The sequence below is a fragment of the Calliphora vicina genome, chromosome 5 (assembly GCF_958450345.1).
Source record: "Calliphora vicina chromosome 5, idCalVici1.1, whole genome shotgun sequence".
In the NCBI taxonomy this organism is placed as follows: Eukaryota; Metazoa; Arthropoda; class Insecta; order Diptera; family Calliphoridae; genus Calliphora; species Calliphora vicina.
This window is the reverse complement of record NC_088784.1, coordinates 799,663-816,597: the sequence shown is the minus strand read 5'-3', so window position 1 is coordinate 816,597 and position 16,935 is coordinate 799,663. Positions and strand designations below refer to the sequence as shown.

The 16,935-nt window shown below is 28.6% G+C and overlaps 2 protein-coding genes across 6 annotated transcripts in view; both read left to right on the top strand.

Moving 5' to 3' along the window:
- LOC135961765 (protein hu-li tai shao-like) overlaps nucleotides 1-16,935 on the top strand; it is a 54,195-nt gene that overhangs the window by 32,979 nt on the left and 4,281 nt on the right. For 3 of the 5 annotated variants that reach the window (XM_065513344.1, XM_065513347.1, XM_065513345.1), the window contains exons 10-11: nucleotides 6,372-6,440; nucleotides 16,099-16,166. In XM_065513344.1, the coding sequence (XP_065369416.1) occupies nucleotides 6,372-6,440; nucleotides 16,099-16,166 (137 nt within the window). The remainder of the gene's footprint in view (nucleotides 1-6,371; nucleotides 6,441-16,098; nucleotides 16,167-16,935) is intronic. The other 2 variants (XM_065513348.1, XM_065513349.1) reach the window with 1 other exon arrangement.
- LOC135961764 (uncharacterized) lies at nucleotides 127-12,279 on the top strand. The gene is made up of 2 exons (XM_065513343.1): nucleotides 127-2,015; nucleotides 8,506-12,279. The coding sequence occupies exon 2, from the start codon at nucleotides 8,520-8,522 to the stop codon at nucleotides 11,535-11,537; it is 3,018 nt and encodes a 1,005-aa protein (XP_065369415.1). The 5' UTR covers nucleotides 127-2,015; nucleotides 8,506-8,519; the 3' UTR covers nucleotides 11,538-12,279.

Sequence of the window (16,935 nt, the reverse complement as noted above, 5' to 3'; positions counted from 1 at the left end):
TTAAAATTTTAATAATTGGCGAATTAAATTAATTTAAAGTTTTTATCTCAATATATATATATGTATTTATTTTTTATTTTTCTATATCCTTTTTATTTTTTATCCAAAAAATTTACACTAGTTGATAATAGCAATGTAAAATCTGATAATTTCTTAATAGTAGTTTTTAGAAATGAGCATTTTTTATGCGTCTTTGATATGCTTTCTATAATATTTTTATAGAGTTTAAGGTGTTTTTAAGAAAGCTAAAAAACTTTACAACGCTATTTTTTCACAGAACCAATTTGTTGTACTGCGTGTATTAAAAGATAGTCCACACTACAACTAGTCTTCAATTAAATCTACTCTTCAGACTTCAAAAATTTTACTATTTATGACCTAACTTTATATATATGAATATTGTAGACAAAAGCACTTATTTGTTTCTTAATTTTCATAAACAGCTGCAGTTTTTATTTAATTTTGCTTTTTACAAGAAATAATTTATTATTTTAATCCAATGACCAATTGTTATCTTCCTACTTATTTCCTATATCATTTAAAATTCAAAATGGTAAGCATTTATAGCCACATTCATAACGAAAAAGAATATACTAAACAAAGTTCTATAATACTGAATCAACAATATTATTATGATAAAAATTCTAAAATTGGCGACTGAACGTTGATTTATTATGGAAATTTACTATCCACATTATTAGGTTTTTCTTTAGTTCGAATGATCAGAATTTTTAATTTGTACAAAAACAAATCATGTCAGTGTATATAAAAATTATGATAAACTTCAGAAAAGAGTTTACCATTTCCAACCAATTTTAGCCAAATATGACAAGTTTTATTCAAAATAAAATAATATTTAAATTGCGTTAAATATATCCAAAGCAACTTAAGATAAACAATTCAATACAAATTTATTTGGAGCAGAAAGAATATAAGACCGAGTACTGATTATACTCTATATTTCGTTTTAAATGCTGAAGGTATTCGCGTCACCATTTTTTGACCCAACCATACGTATCAGGTTGTAGGTTGTTGTTGTGATTGTCAGAAAGTTCGCATTTTCCCAACATTAAATCAATTGAATTAATGTTTATGATGATTCATTCAATTACAAAAATATTTAATTTATAAAAAGGCCTTTTAATTTTTAAATTGTTCGAACCGTACGATACGCTTAATCGAACGATTATTAAATCAGATGCATACCCCTAGACTAAAGTTAGCTGTTTGTTAGTAAGCATTTATTATTTCGTTATGAATACAGGCATAATATTACAAAATCTATCATAATAAATCCCTTTAATACACTATTTGTAAAAAAATACATATGCATTAAAAAATTTGCTTTATTGCTTTGTTTATTTAAAAAAATTATTCCAAATTTAAAAATATAAAATCATTTTGTGTACCTCCCTTTTTATTTCCAAAACACATTTTAGCCCGCTCAAAAAAGAAAAAGTAAATTGGTAAAATAGTTTTAGATTTTTATTTTTATAATTAAAATTCATGAAATGCTCATTAAAAAGGAATAAGTTTATTTTCCTTGCAAAAGATTTGACCGAAAAACAGTCTAAGGAATTTTTAGGCTTAGGAAAGAAAGTAAACCAATCAAACTATCAAATCAACTATTACATTTCTTCTGCAATTCAAACATATTGAAATTGTTATTAAAAATACAAATTTAAAAGTGAGGTGAGTTAATATTTCATATTTGATCTTTAAAATATCATGTAGATCAAACGAAAATATGTACACTCTTTTACATTTCTTAGTTCTCATTTTTATTTATGATCGACAAATCATTTAGTTTACTGTAATATTTATTTTCTAATTTAAAATTGCCTCACTTGTTATTCATGAAACATTTATTTGTAAGATAATTTTAAAAGTCATCGTTTTAAAAGTCTTATAATTTTAATAAGAGTCCGACCGAAGAATATGTATTCGGCCGAAACGAAACAACCAATACGTTGTTAAATTGTAAATCATTTGGGATCATATATACGATTTAACAGGTATGTCGTTATAAAAATAGATAACCAGTTATTGAGAAAATGGAGCTTATAAAACCCACAGAATGAATGATTTTTATTTAAAACTATTTTTTTAGATAAACTTGTTAAGCTACGTTTCTGCATACACCGTAATCGGCACCGAAAACGAAATTCCATACAATTGCACCGAAAAAAGTTCGTTTCAGAAATCGGCAACGAAAATTGGGAACGAAACGGCACCGATCAGTAACGAAAAACCAGTCATTTGGGTCAGGAACGAAAACAACCATATTTTAATTATTTGTTTTTATTTCAAATTTAAAGAAAATCAAAATGAATAAAAAAATTAATTTTCTTTATTGGAAGAGGAAAAGATAATAGATTTTGTCAAAAATAATTAAATTCTATTTAATGTGCGACATCCAAAATTAAAAAATAATTTCGTTTCTGTTTTATGCCGCAACGCACCCAACTGACACGACAACAATTCAGAAACGAGACAGTGACGAACACCAACGTTTTTCAGTTTCAGTTTTCGTTATTGGCGCCGATAACGGTGTATACGGAAACCCAGCTTTAGCAAGAAAAATAGCTTGTTAGTTAAACCTGGTTTAACATGCAGTTGAATAAGCCAATTTTCATTAAAATTTACAAAATTCGGCCAAACCCAATGTTGATTAATCTCATAAAAACAATAATAACAATTATTGTCGCTGGCTGCGACGATCCTTCCTTAAGGGTCGAATTTAACAACACAAACAATTTTAAATAATTTGCAGTAGTGTGCGACACGGTGTGTGTTTATTTCTATCAACAAATATTAAAGTTAATAAACACTAAAATCTTTTTAGTTTAAGATACACTTTTAAGTATGTTATTGTCCACCAATATTGATGAAACATATATGGTTTAAAAGGTTATTTTCTCTAAATATGCACAATATAAATAACTGTTTAAAAATTCTTTGTATAAATAAATAAAAAGCGTTTTAAAAGTGGTCGAATTTCGGCCACCGGACGATCCTAGTATAAATAATTAGATGTACTCACCACAGTGCTTTTCTCTTATGAACTGAATTTACTTTAAAAAATATTTCGTTTGGAACACTAGTTAATGTGTATAACACATTTAAAATATCGGTACCAACTTAATGGAACAAAAGCACTGCAGTGAGATCAAATAGGTAAATAAGACAAATAAACAAAACATTAAGGCGGCCCAACGAACGCCATATAAATTCAAATAAATATTTAAAATGAACAAATACAAAATTATACAATGACAAATAATAAAATAAAATATCCCAGCAGTTAAGCAAGTAGTCAATGTATCCCTTAAACACAGTAATTGCCACAAATGTCTTATCACTTCGCTGACTCCAATTTATATATTTTGGTCATTTGACACGTATGTGCTCTTTGTAGTGCAGAGAGAAGACAATTGCCACTTTAGTGTCTCTAAGTTATCTGGAGTGTAGTCACTTTAAACATTTTGTGAGTAATTCGTACAAATTGTGTTGATATAATTCTCATTCAGTTTATTTTTATTTTTGCTTAAGTATTCAGATATTCCATGTAACATAGCATGAAGTCATTAGAAACTTTAGTGTCTACCAGTAACCTATGGTGAAGTCACTTCAAACTTTTTATTTGTACTGTACTTTATTTTACCCACCAGAAGAGAGTTGGCGGAGGAAGGTTTGTTTACAAGCAATCGTTTATTGGACTGTCTATGGTACGTCTTTTGAGCTTACTATTTGGGGTCAATTAGCTACCGTACATGTTGAAATAACTGGTTAGGTAGCTAGTAAGGTAACTGAAGATATGTAACCAGTATGTGAATCAAATGCGTTGACTACTTTGGATCAGCTATAAGACAGTCTCAATGTAATCAAAAAGAGGCAATTGACTCCCTGCTTAGGACATGCCCGTGTTAAAATGAATAGTCACGAGGCTATTGAAGTAACTAGCTCCCACCCTAAATGATGGGTAAAATCACTAGTTCGGGACTATCTCCTAGAACTGCAGGGATATGTTTTTTTTTATATGTGTGTATTAGTTTACAAGCAAAAAATTTAATACAAATCATTTCTGAAAATCAACTTTTGTGCCTTTGAACATAAAATGTGACAAATTGTTTTCGATGCAAATTGAAAAATTATCGAAAGCCAGTGTCAAAATTGTTGTTGTAATTTTGTTCCGCATATGTAGACTATTTAGAGAAATTACCTTCCATCTCGATTGAGTAATACGTATTCATATTTTTTTTTATACAATATTGGTACCAATAATAATATACCGTTAAAAATATTTTTTAAAATAACGAAGCCGAATTTTCGGTCGTACTCTAATAATTTTGTACGAACTATTCAATACTTATTTTTTCTAAATTCATTGTTACTGATTGTGTGTTTTTTAATATACATATAGTAAATATTTTTATTTATTTTGATTGCTTATTGTTTCTCTTGAGATAACAGATTATACTTATCAAATTTACTACACAAAAAGAAATGATCAAAATTCATTTAAATTCATCTCGACCATCAAATGGCATGATCGAAGGTTATTTGCACTCTTATAAATTGCTCCTCTCATGACAGAATTTTATTACATACGACGAAATGCATGCGCTTGCTTTTGTAAATTTTGTCAGTAATAATGTTGTTCAGCAACAAAAAACTATTACGAATTATTGAACATTTTACAAAATTTCATTGAAAAAGTGTTCATGTACTTTAAAAACTTGATATGTTACATGTGCAGTAAATAACTATAAGAACTTTAGTAAAACAAATTAAAAATTAAATATAGTTATAATAAGAAATAACTAGATTTACTTCCTTTTTTTGTAATTTAACAGTGATTGCATTTTCCGGGAAAAACTAACTTTTGGCAATAACTTGGTCAGTATGTTGTCTATAATTATTTATCGATGCTCAGTTTTAATAAATCCATTTCTTAATATGACAATTCACGTCATAATTTTTTACCCTTATATGTTAACGGTGTAAAAATAAAATTTATATTGTACGACCATCCAATATATTAAGTTGATCCAAGCCTATGCACTTATTAAACAACTCCAGATACCGTGGTACCTTGTCGTCATATAGAATTTGTCGTCACTTTATATAAATCCTTTAAAAAATTGTACATTGTATTAAAAGTACTTATGTTGGTTTAAAATATCAATGTTCGGAATTTTTAGAGCTTTTATTTGAGTTTGATGGCCTTGTTCTTTTCGGTGTTAAAAAAAACAGCAACATTGTCTGGGCGTGAAAGTTGAATATTCGAAGTGTTAGAATACACTATATTTGTTAAAAAATAATTGTTGATGTTTCTTTTCATGAAATTATCCAGTTTGTGTACACACATTTCTGAATATATTAATTATAATTGACGGTCAGTCAAATCAAATTCCAAATTTGCAATTTACATCAGATTGATTGAGTGAGGTAAAATGTAACAAATTGTTTCCGATGCAAATACAAAAGTATTATGACATAACGTAAATTGAAAATGAGTCCAGAAAAATCTTATCTGAAGCTTTTTTCTTTAGCCAGTGTCAAAATGTTTTTAGATTGTATTATTTTATTACATGAATTTCAATTTAGATAAAAAATTGGTATCCCATTTATTTATCATGAACCTGTCAAGCCATCCTAGTAAGACATGCATTTCTTGTCGTTAATAATAAATGGTATATATATATATATATATCAATGGTACCGAAGATGCGTTAAATCATTGTTTTTTAGTTACATATGTATTTCTGAAGTTACCTTTAGACTATTAGAGTTTATCAACTAAAGGTGGGCATATGGCAAATATTTGACGAAAAAGACGTAACCACTAAATAAAATATATTTGAATGCTTTTATTTATTTCAAAAAGTCCTTTTACTTACGACTATTCAAAACAAAATATTTAGTTTTATTTTATTTGATGCTGTTTGATCTTACAAAATACTTGTAAGAGTAAACACGTCAAACTAATTTTTGCTAATAAAAGTAGTTCGCTTGTTTGAGTAAATATTTGCCATGTGTGACCCTACCTTAAGACGTGTTAAGGCAGAGTGTTTGTCCAGATGGGTTCAAGTTGATGGAGTGAGTTAACATTCAACTCAAATGAAAACTTTGATAGTTTAAAGGAATTTTTATGTTCTTACAAAAAAACATTTTTTTTGCTGCAGCTGCTACATTAGATCAAAGCTCTTAGAATTCCGTTTAACACATTAACATAATTATAATAGTTAAATGTAGTATGTTCTAACATTAATATTAACTATGTATATATATTCTTTTAAAAGTCAATATATGTTTAATTTTTATTAATTTGTTTTATCTTTACCCTCGACGAATCGTATATATTATAGCATCTCTAGGTTTTATAAATGGTGAACGATCCCATACTGCTACAAATCGTAAGCCACCAACAGGTCGAGGTAACGAATTTATGGTTTACTACAACGAATGATAATACTTAAATAAAAATAACATTTGCTCTCCCCTCTAACGTTGTATACATACATAAATTCATACATAAATTACTTTCATACCATTCTGTAAATAATCATTTTTATTATGAGTCTTTTTTTTTGTTCAAATCTTTGACGAGATATACATATATAAACACAAAAATATCAATATTTATCAAACAAATATTTAATTAGTGATGGAATGAGCGAAAAATACACTAAATATATTTCGAAAAATATTTATGAAAAATTTTAGTCGATCACGAAAGCGATAATTCATTCGGCCTCTGCTTTAATTTAGATCAGTGATGTTCATGCCATACAACAATTGTTCAAAAAATTTACACACATTTGTTATGCTCTTTTAAAGAGAATAACAAATGTCTCATTTTTTTAGAAATTCATTAAGCATTGTTGTTGGTTGTTTTTTGGACGAAGCATAGCAAACACACGCGTTTCAATTACAATTGAACACAAAACAACAAAGTCAAAAATAAATAAAAAATTTGAGAGAATTTCGGCCGTATAATGTGTATTCTTTCATTTCCTTAAAATTTAAATTACATTCATTTAATAAATTGGTTATATCTGGCAAAAATTCTAACTCTAAACATTCTTTATTTTGTTCTTATTTTAAGTGTTTGACATTATGTTTGCTGGGTAGCTCTCTCACCAATACATCTTCATTTTTATTTTTGAACATCACTGATTTAGATCAGCGAAATGCAAACTCACACCACTACAGTTTTTAGATATTGTAGTTGTATGAGTTGAGAATTATTCTCTGGCAAAAACAAAAACAAATAGCTGAAATAATGAAATAAACAAGCATAAAAGCGTAACACAACCTGCTTCTATCAATGCTCATGCGAGACTGACTGTTTTTATACAATGTGTGTGCTTGCGTACATGTGAAAATAAAAATAAGAGAGCTCATTTGAGAGCTCATTGCATTTCGCTGATTTAGATGGTCATTATTCAATTCAATCTCTTTTAAAGACATGTTATTATCATGTACATTTTTCGATAACAACAATATACAATACATATTACTTATTTCGTCAAATATTTGAACATGAATGTGAACATATCTTTAGATTTATTAACGGTATTTTAATCATTTTATTCAATACCATACGTATCTAATCATGTTACATACTAAATATTCACAATCGAAATATTTTTAAATAGAAATAAGCATCCATACAGATTGGCAAATAATGTGCATCTGCTCATATTTAGACAAGTCGATCCATATTATGTACGAAGTATCATATGGTTCCAAACCAAAGCGTAATTAAAGTAGTCCAGTATCCACGCTCTCTGAAACAAGTATGAAAAACAATTCAAAATTCTGTACTCATTTAGTTTTTAACAAAATTATTGAAATAATATTCAGATTACACATTTAAGCTGAATTCATTTTTTGTTCGGAACAATTTTTTTTATATGTAGTTTGAAGTCTCTCTCAAAAATAGAATGTCAAACTACATATAAAAAAAAATTGTTCCGAACAAAAAATGTTTCTGAAACTCATAGGTGAATTCAGCTTTAGAGTAAACAAAAAATCGAAGTGAGTAATATTATAAATCACTGTGTAATATTTAAATATACATACATAATTACAGTTGACAAATTGGCTTTTCAAATTTGGTTCTCAACAGTGGAATATATTATTATAACTATTATTGTCGTTGTCGTTTTTATTTTGGTATAATGTAAACTTTTCAGCAACATTATGAAATATGTACATGGAAATTTTGTTGTATTCGATTATAAATTGGATCGAATAGGATAAATACACGCAATTTCAATTGTTTAAGGTATTCATATTCTGAAGTAAGAGTTAGAAAAGTCTAAAAATATTTTGTAGTGAAACGCCCTAATGCTCATATACAATGTATTATAAAATTACTTATAAGAACATAGTAGATATTAGATGAATTTTAAAGCTCTGGCATCATTATTATAAACATAATTCAGTTAATTTAAATTTATAAAATTTTTACTTCAATTTGTATGCTTTTCGTAGATATTGAATTTTTAATGAAAACCTTTCAAACGCCACAAGACCCTAACATCCATGAATCATTAGATTTAACGTGTCATTCATCATTCATAAATCAATATCAATCAGCTGTAGAAGATGGGGATGCTGGTAAAGAGGAAGAAGAAAAATCATACTTCATTAAATGTCAAGAAAATAATTTAAAATTGCAAAATAATCAAAATCTAAAACTTAAAAATAAATTGAAAAATGATTTAGTTTTTCAAGCCAAAAAAGAAATTATTCGCACATATACACCCACTTACACTAATTTACACTCTTATAAAAAGCAAGGTAATGGTAATTTATCAAATTTGTCTATATATGACTCACCTTATCAATATCTATCAAGAGCCGCTGATAAATTTGATGACACATCGCATTATACTTCTTGTTGTACTGACAATGGAATTAGTTCGCGTAAATCGAATATAGAATATAGTTATGGTAAATATTTGGAACTTATTGAACATAATTTTGAAATATGTTGTACTCCAGAAATATGTGATAATATATTTGAATCTGTGCTTAAGTCGAAAATCAAATTAGGAAATCAATTTGTGGTAAAAAGCGAGCAAAACTTAACATCCGAAATATTAATGCATCCGCATATATCTGACAATAATTGTGATAATTCATGTAAAGAAAGAACTGCAAACATTTCGCATGCTAAATTTAATTTTCCATATCGCACAGTCTCTCATTTTGGATTTAATTCACCAATGCGAGAGCCTCAACCGGACCATAAACATGTGGCAGTTAATTCCGAAAATGAACATAAATACGTAGCTGTAAGAAGATCTGTATCGTATGAAGAGATATTTTCTTCCCCGCGTTATCTTAATCTTTGTGAATATTGTTTTGAACGCGTTGTTCGATTAAAGCCAGAATTAATGAAGTATAAAATAAAATTGCATAATTTGACAGAACAAAGCAACTCTGAAGAAAATGACGTTACTGTTGATACTGTTAGTTCCATTAATTATAATCAGTATTCGCCTGGAAATGACCCTAATGAATCCTTTTCCATATTTTCTTTTCAAATGGATCCTGTTGTAGAAGTTGAAGAAAAAAGAAGTTCAAACGATAACTTTCTTGCCTCAGATAAAACAAATTCTACATTCAATGAAAAAATAACACGTATGAACTACTCAGGATTAAATTCAAATTCTGATTACATTAATACTCCCCACACAGTTAGTTCTGAATATAGTATACCAGAATTAGAAGATGTCGGCTTCAAATCATCTACTGACTTGAAAAAAATTACTTCTACTGATAAGGTTGCAGATTATGCTAATAATAATTATAATAACAGTAATTCGCATCATTCTTTAACTGAAATTTATGATTGCAATAATTATATTGGTGCCGGTACTGCAACGAACAAATTGTTTATAACTACAGAACTAAACAGTGAATCTTTCGAAAATACTGTGAAAATTCAAAATTTTAAAGAAAACTCACATAAATTGATGAATCGGGAGGACCGTTCGCGTCGTAAATTGGAATTTCAAGAATTATGGGAAGATCATGTAAACTTTGCCGAAAACCGTGAAAATGTTGAAGACTTATCTCTATATAGTGATACTAAATCAGTAGTAAATAAATCCCCAAACAATGTATCGAAAATGAAACCAGCAAGACACTTGTTTAATTTACATCAACAAGGATATAACGAAGTCGTTGAAGAATACAAATCAACTTTATCACGCCTAAAATTTAATTCAACTGAAAGAAGAAAAACTGAAAATATTTTATCTTTTCCTACGAAGGGTTCTATGAATATTCGCAACAATGGTGTTGTAGCTCGCAAAACCAATAAACCAGAATGTTACCAAAAGTCGGAAAATGATTACAAATTAGACGATTTAAACAAAGTATCACAAGTTTCTAAATTAAATAAAAGTTCAGATACAGCCTTAGCAGATTCTAAAAGTGCTGTTGCTTTTACCTATAATATATGCAGTGAAAATACAGACAAGTTTTCTCCATTGGAACGTAGAATTTTAGAAAAAATTCATGTCAATGAATTAAGCAAAAGTGAAGAAATTTTTGGAAAGATAGAAAACACGATTCGCAATAAAATAACACCATCAATGCTTGAACTGATAATTAAAGAACAATCTTTACCTTTGCTACATAAAAATAAAGACAATGGAAATAAAGTTATATTGATGAAACCAAAAAGTGACAAATCATGTTTATTAACTCCACTCAGGTTTAATACATCGACACCAAAGTATAAACTAAACAAAACATTATCATTCCCAAAAGATTTCCACAAAAACACGATAGAAGATCCTAGAGTTAACAAAAAATCAGCAACTGAAAGTCATTATGTTAGAAAATCAAATATAAATAAGAATACGAAGTGTCGCAACTTTATTTTGGAAAATATTCGCAATGTATCTATTCCACGACAAAAGCCACAGATCAAACGCTTACAAAGCAATATCGATCCTAAAAATGGAAAATTCTACTCTTTTACATGTGAAAAAAACTTGGTATGCAGTCCTAAAAGACGACAACAATTAATTTCCTCCCGCAATAGTGGATCATCTGCAGTATATTCATTTCAGTCAAAATTAGTAAAAGGCTCTCCAAGATTCTGGATAAGCATGTCGCAAATATCGACAAACAAATCGCAATTACATTCATCACCAAGTACTAAAACGGCCCCTACCCCGACTAAGAAACACTCAAAATCAATAAACAGCACATTATCATTGGCCGCAATAGACAATGAAGTTGTGAATAATGTCGATGCTGAAATCAATGCTTTGGGAGACGAAATACAACAAATACAGCCCCGTTTAGAAAACTATAAACGCAAATTAGATGATTTTGGCAATCGCGTTACCGAATGTGTCAATAACATTAACGAGTGTGTAACCACACAAGAGGACATTACCAGTGTACAACAAAAACTGAAAGATTGCATAGAGTTGCATCAATATACCGAGGAAATTATGTGTCGTGTGGAAACATTCTCCTTGTCTGAAACAGAAGATTAAGCATTTAAACTGATTTCACTTTTCTCTTCCTCATTTACTTCTTACGACACCATTTGGAACCTATACAAATTTTAATTACTGCCCTACATGATTTTAGTTTTATTCAGTAAAATATTTGTTAACAAACTCAACAATGCGTATTGAAAATTTTAAAGTTATCAGAGGTTTATACTCTGATTTATTAAATTTTTTACATACATACCAATTGGTCACATATTGATAGCTCATAACTAACAATTAAACTTCAAGTTGGTGTAGTTGTATTTAAGTCGTATGAAATGAGATGTGTCAACGTATGATCGTGTTGTTTTTTACAAAGTGTATATTATACATGTTAATTAAAAATTAATTTGCAATGGATGGGTCTAATAACATTTCTTCAAACGTATGAAAATTATTATTTAAATATAGTTTGTTTATACGATGCCTCGATCCTTAGATACTAGGGATCCATCCATCCACGACAAATTTATGTTTAAGGTCATGTCTAATGTACACACATTCTTAAATGTGGACATACAATAACATATATTTTACCATTACCTTACACAAACATCTACACTAAACACATGTATTTTAAATGTTGAAATGTTAAATCCCAACTAAGTTGATAATTCACATGCGTATGTGAGTAAAAAACATTTAATATGTATCCTTAAATCAAAATCTTGTTTATTATTATTATAAATTCGTTTGGATTTTCTATTATTTATGTAAATTTGTATAACATATTTAACTCTTTGCCAATAATTAGTATTCACTTTAATATTTCTATGATTTTTTTATTATATTATTATTTGTTTTATTATAAATTGAATAAATGTTGAGTTTATATTCTTTATGTGTTTGTTATTAATTGAATAAAAGGTACTAAATTGTTTTAAATAAATTTGTGAGGCGATCATTAGAATTTTGTATTTTTAAATTCCCTCGTGTGTGTTTGTGTGTGTCTTATTGTTGTTATTTAGCTGTAGTAAAGTGTTACGTCCCCTTCATGTTTTGATTTTATTTATATCACAAATTCATAAACGTTTCATTTAAAAAACACACACACACAAACAATTATTTTTAATTTTATTTTTTACATTAGATTCCATCCAAAGTTACAAAACCTTCATTCCATCACAGTCACACAGTAATTTAATATATTTACAAAAGTACTTTACAACTTGTGAGCGTTTCGATGAGTTGGAGGAGAAGAATTTATCAAAAAAATATGCATTTTTATATACACAGCCATGGTGGCATTCTCTTGCATTTAAAACAACACCAATATTATTGTATATGATTCATAAAATTGAAATTTATCCTCATTACACTTACCCAATAATTTCCCATAGTGGTGGTGGTGTTGTTGATGAAACAAGTGGTGGAAATGACCAACAACATGTTATAAATGATTTAAATATGATAATGTTGCGAGATGATCATATGACTGAAAATAAATCACGACTAGATTTAGCAAATTCATCAAGTTTAATACCACCTTATCGGACAGTATCACATTATGGTTTTAATTATCCTTCTACTTATATGCCAAATATCTCCTTGCACCCGGTCTGTTCTGTAACTCCGGTAAATTTGCAAAGGCAAAAAGTAATTGCATTCATAAAGCGCTTAAATTTAGAAGCTCAAACTAATGAGCAACACTTAAGCTATTCCAACAGGTCAAGGTCCATAAATATTGAAAATGATCTGAAAACGGGAAAAGAAGCGAATATTTACGAAAATACCAAAAATTGTTTAGGTAATACTGATGTAGCATTAAACACAGCTGGATCGTTTATTTCTGTTGCAGAAATACAATTGAATGCAGGAAAGGAAAAATGTCATACGAAGTTAACTGAAAATCAGCCAAATACTCATCCAGATCTTAATAGTCATTCAAATCAAAATAACAATCAGGGCGATTTGCAATCCAACCATTTTTCGTCGTTACTTTCTATTAGTGGCACTTATCCAGCTGCAACACATTCACATGTTGGCGATGCTGAAAATGATCACTTTACAACCGATTCTGGAGATAATTCATCAAATTTTGAATTGCAATCGTCCCGTAAAGGGACTCACGATAATTTATATCGCTCATATTTGCAAAGAAACTTTATACCACAGATAATTGATTCGCACCACTCGATCATGGACTTCCATATAGCAGATGATGAACACGATCCGCATAAGCCTGAGAGTGAACAGCTAACGCAAAGTAATATCAAGCATTCATCGAAATACATTGGAAATGATGAAAATAAACATGTTACCCTGACTTTGAATTCCCTAAAACGACGAGCTTCATCTTTTTGTGATAAAAAAGAAAAATCAAAGTCCAATGATAAATCACTTTCAGCTCGAACTTCTTTCAAAACTCAATTCTCTGATGCAAATTCATCATGTGATTCGTCTACAGCCTCAACAGCCATTGAGATTCACATCAATGTCAACATACGAAACAGCGAATGTGTTAAAAATTTACAGAATCATGAGCAGGAATTTAAATCTAAACTGGAAAAGGTCATTGATGACGAAATAAATTTAATTACACAAGAACTCGCCGCCACAACGTCACAATGTGAAAAAGAATTGAAAAATACTACTTCATTTCATTTAAATCCATCACACAGATGCTTATCAGCTCCAGAGTCCGTGTTCTTCTGTGGGCGAGACCCATCTTGCACCGAAGCTGACCGTCATTCACTATTTAAATTGAATGAGTCAGTAGCCACAAACCCATTGCGTCCTTCATCGGCCATGCCATCTAATCTTTATAACTTGCGATATCGGCAAACACTAGCAATGCTCGAACATGAATTGGAAATGTTGCTAAATAGCATCATACGAAATATGTGTGATTGCAAAACAAAAATAACTCAAATATCGGAAGAAATACGTACAGCTACTTTACATGTAGGTTCATTAAATCCTACAACCTCTAATAAGGGACGAGCGAGAAATTAATTTCAAAAATGGATGCACAAAATTTATTTTTTTCTATACTACATTATACATGAGAATATATTTTTGTTGTTTTTTTTTTTTTGAGAATGTTATTTTTTTCTTTTCACTAAATAAATTTAAAAAATATTTGTTTGGTAATAAATTCATTTTCTGAAACCAACACTCTGATGCACATAATTTTAGGTAAAGTTCGGATATATGTGTAACTGTAATCACAAAATGGGAGATTGGGAACAGGACTGATATTTACGATATTTTAGTATACTAGTAGTTTAAATGTTTAAAAAATTTTGTTCTTGGCAAACAGGATTTAATGATAATCAACGCTAGCAACATTGCAACTAATATGAAACCATCGAATTTGTTGATCACCTGTGTGTATTAATAACAAAAAAATTTAATCACATGTTTGCAATTTTTAGTTGCAATTTCAAACAACCCAAATATATATTTCGATTTGAGTAGTAGGAATATTAATTAAACGCTTATGGGAAATATGTACATAGTAAAGATTTTACGTTATGATAAACGTGTTATTTCAAGAAAAAATCATAAAAAATTGTCATCATTGTAAGTAATAAATTCTTATAAATATAATAAATATGTATGTATGTATATTAGGCCGAGTCGATTTGTATGGAGGATCAAAAAGTAAAAAATCGTATAGCAGAAACGCAATCTACGGAAAATTCTAAGAAAGTTTCCTCAAGAAACCATAGGAGTAAAATCAAATCCTATCTTGCGCATTTCGTATTTTATCCAAGAAAAAACTATTGTATAAAAAAAATTGTATTGAAATATAATTGGATAAGAGACGAAATGCGCAAGATAGGATTTGATTTTAGACCTATGGTTCCTTGGGGAAAATTTCTTAAAATTTTCCGTAGAATGCGTTTCTGCTACACGATTGTTCATGAAAAAAAATCGACCCACCCTAATATACATACCCATATTATCTTATATTAGATATGTATATTAAAAAAATAGTATTATCTTTGAAACTGTGTTATATTTTATGTACAATTAAGAAAGTTTTTAAAATATAGAATCTAACACGGTTAATATCAAAGTATGCAATGATTTCGGACCTTTTGTTGGTAATCACATTTAAACACTTTGGTCCCGTATAGTTAGTCATAACCGTGTTCGACTATAATACCTTAAAATTGTGTATTAATTACCGTAATTTATAAATAGAATTCTGTATGTTCAATTTAGATTTGTACTTTCGTAACCTGATTATTTTGTTAAACAAATAAAATATAATAGTTTTCTAAAATAATTATCACGAATATTTTTGAAAACAGCATAGATTTTTTTTTCGTAGATGCTCTTAACGTAGTCTTAAATATTATAAGTGGAAGGTTGTTTCATACTGTTGCAATACCTACATACATACATAAATATTTTTTGTACATTACACATATTATTAATTGCATGTTTTAAATTTATCTTTAATTTTTCACGTGGAATGCATGGTTCATTTATTATTTTCATACTTTTCATTTGACATACGTATAATTTGAAATTAACACACTTATATTGATTAGATATTTTATGCAAATTGAAAACATTAATGATTTTTGTAAATTTATTGTTTTTGTAGGAGAAAACGTACAAAATGGAGATCACTCGGAAGCCCATTTGAGCACTTTTTCACATAGCAGTAAAGAGGTAAGAAACAAATATAAATATTTTCAATAATTTTTTGTTTTTAAGATTTTATTTCCATACTAATCAAACGAAATATCAAAATCAAAAACATACACTATAGTTTAAATGCAAATAACTCATAAAAGTAGCAATATGCATTTAAATACGAAATTTGGAAGAATACATGGAAATAACTACAAATTCTTGAAATGTCTAAAAATTTTTTTAAATACTTCCAATTTTTTCACTCTCCTGAAAGTCCACACACAAAAAGTAAACAAATTATGTATAGAAAATAAATCGAGAGCCTATGTTCAAAAACTAGAGTTTACAAAAGAACAAAACACTGTTTAATACTTGAAATATAAAAATAAAAACGTACTTTTATGCTTTCAGATTTGTATGTAATGAGATGTATTTGTTATCAATAACTCAATTTGACTCAAATTCGAGTTGGCATGTTTTGGATTAAAGTGTCTTTCATAAGTTTTTGAATTTAGTTTAGAAAATCTAAAGTAAATTTAAAAATATTAGTGGGATTCAAACGGTCTGCTATTAGGTCGTATTGTCATAATGTCGTAAAATATTTTTTTAGTTTAAACAAATTCTTGTTGTGCTGCAAACAAAAAAAGTGTTATTTTATGACAAACCAATAAACATAGTTCTCAAAGTCGTATTAGTTTATAACTTTTTTGTTTCAAAAACCCAACAAAAATTTATTTAAACTAAAAAATATTTAATGACATTATGACAATACGGCCTAATAGGAGACCGTTTGAATCCCCCAATT

Excerpts from the sequence above, each read along its gene's own strand:
- LOC135961764 (XM_065513343.1), top strand. The coding sequence starts at position 8,520 with ATGAAAACCTTTCAAACGCCACAAGACCCTAACATCCATGAATCATTA.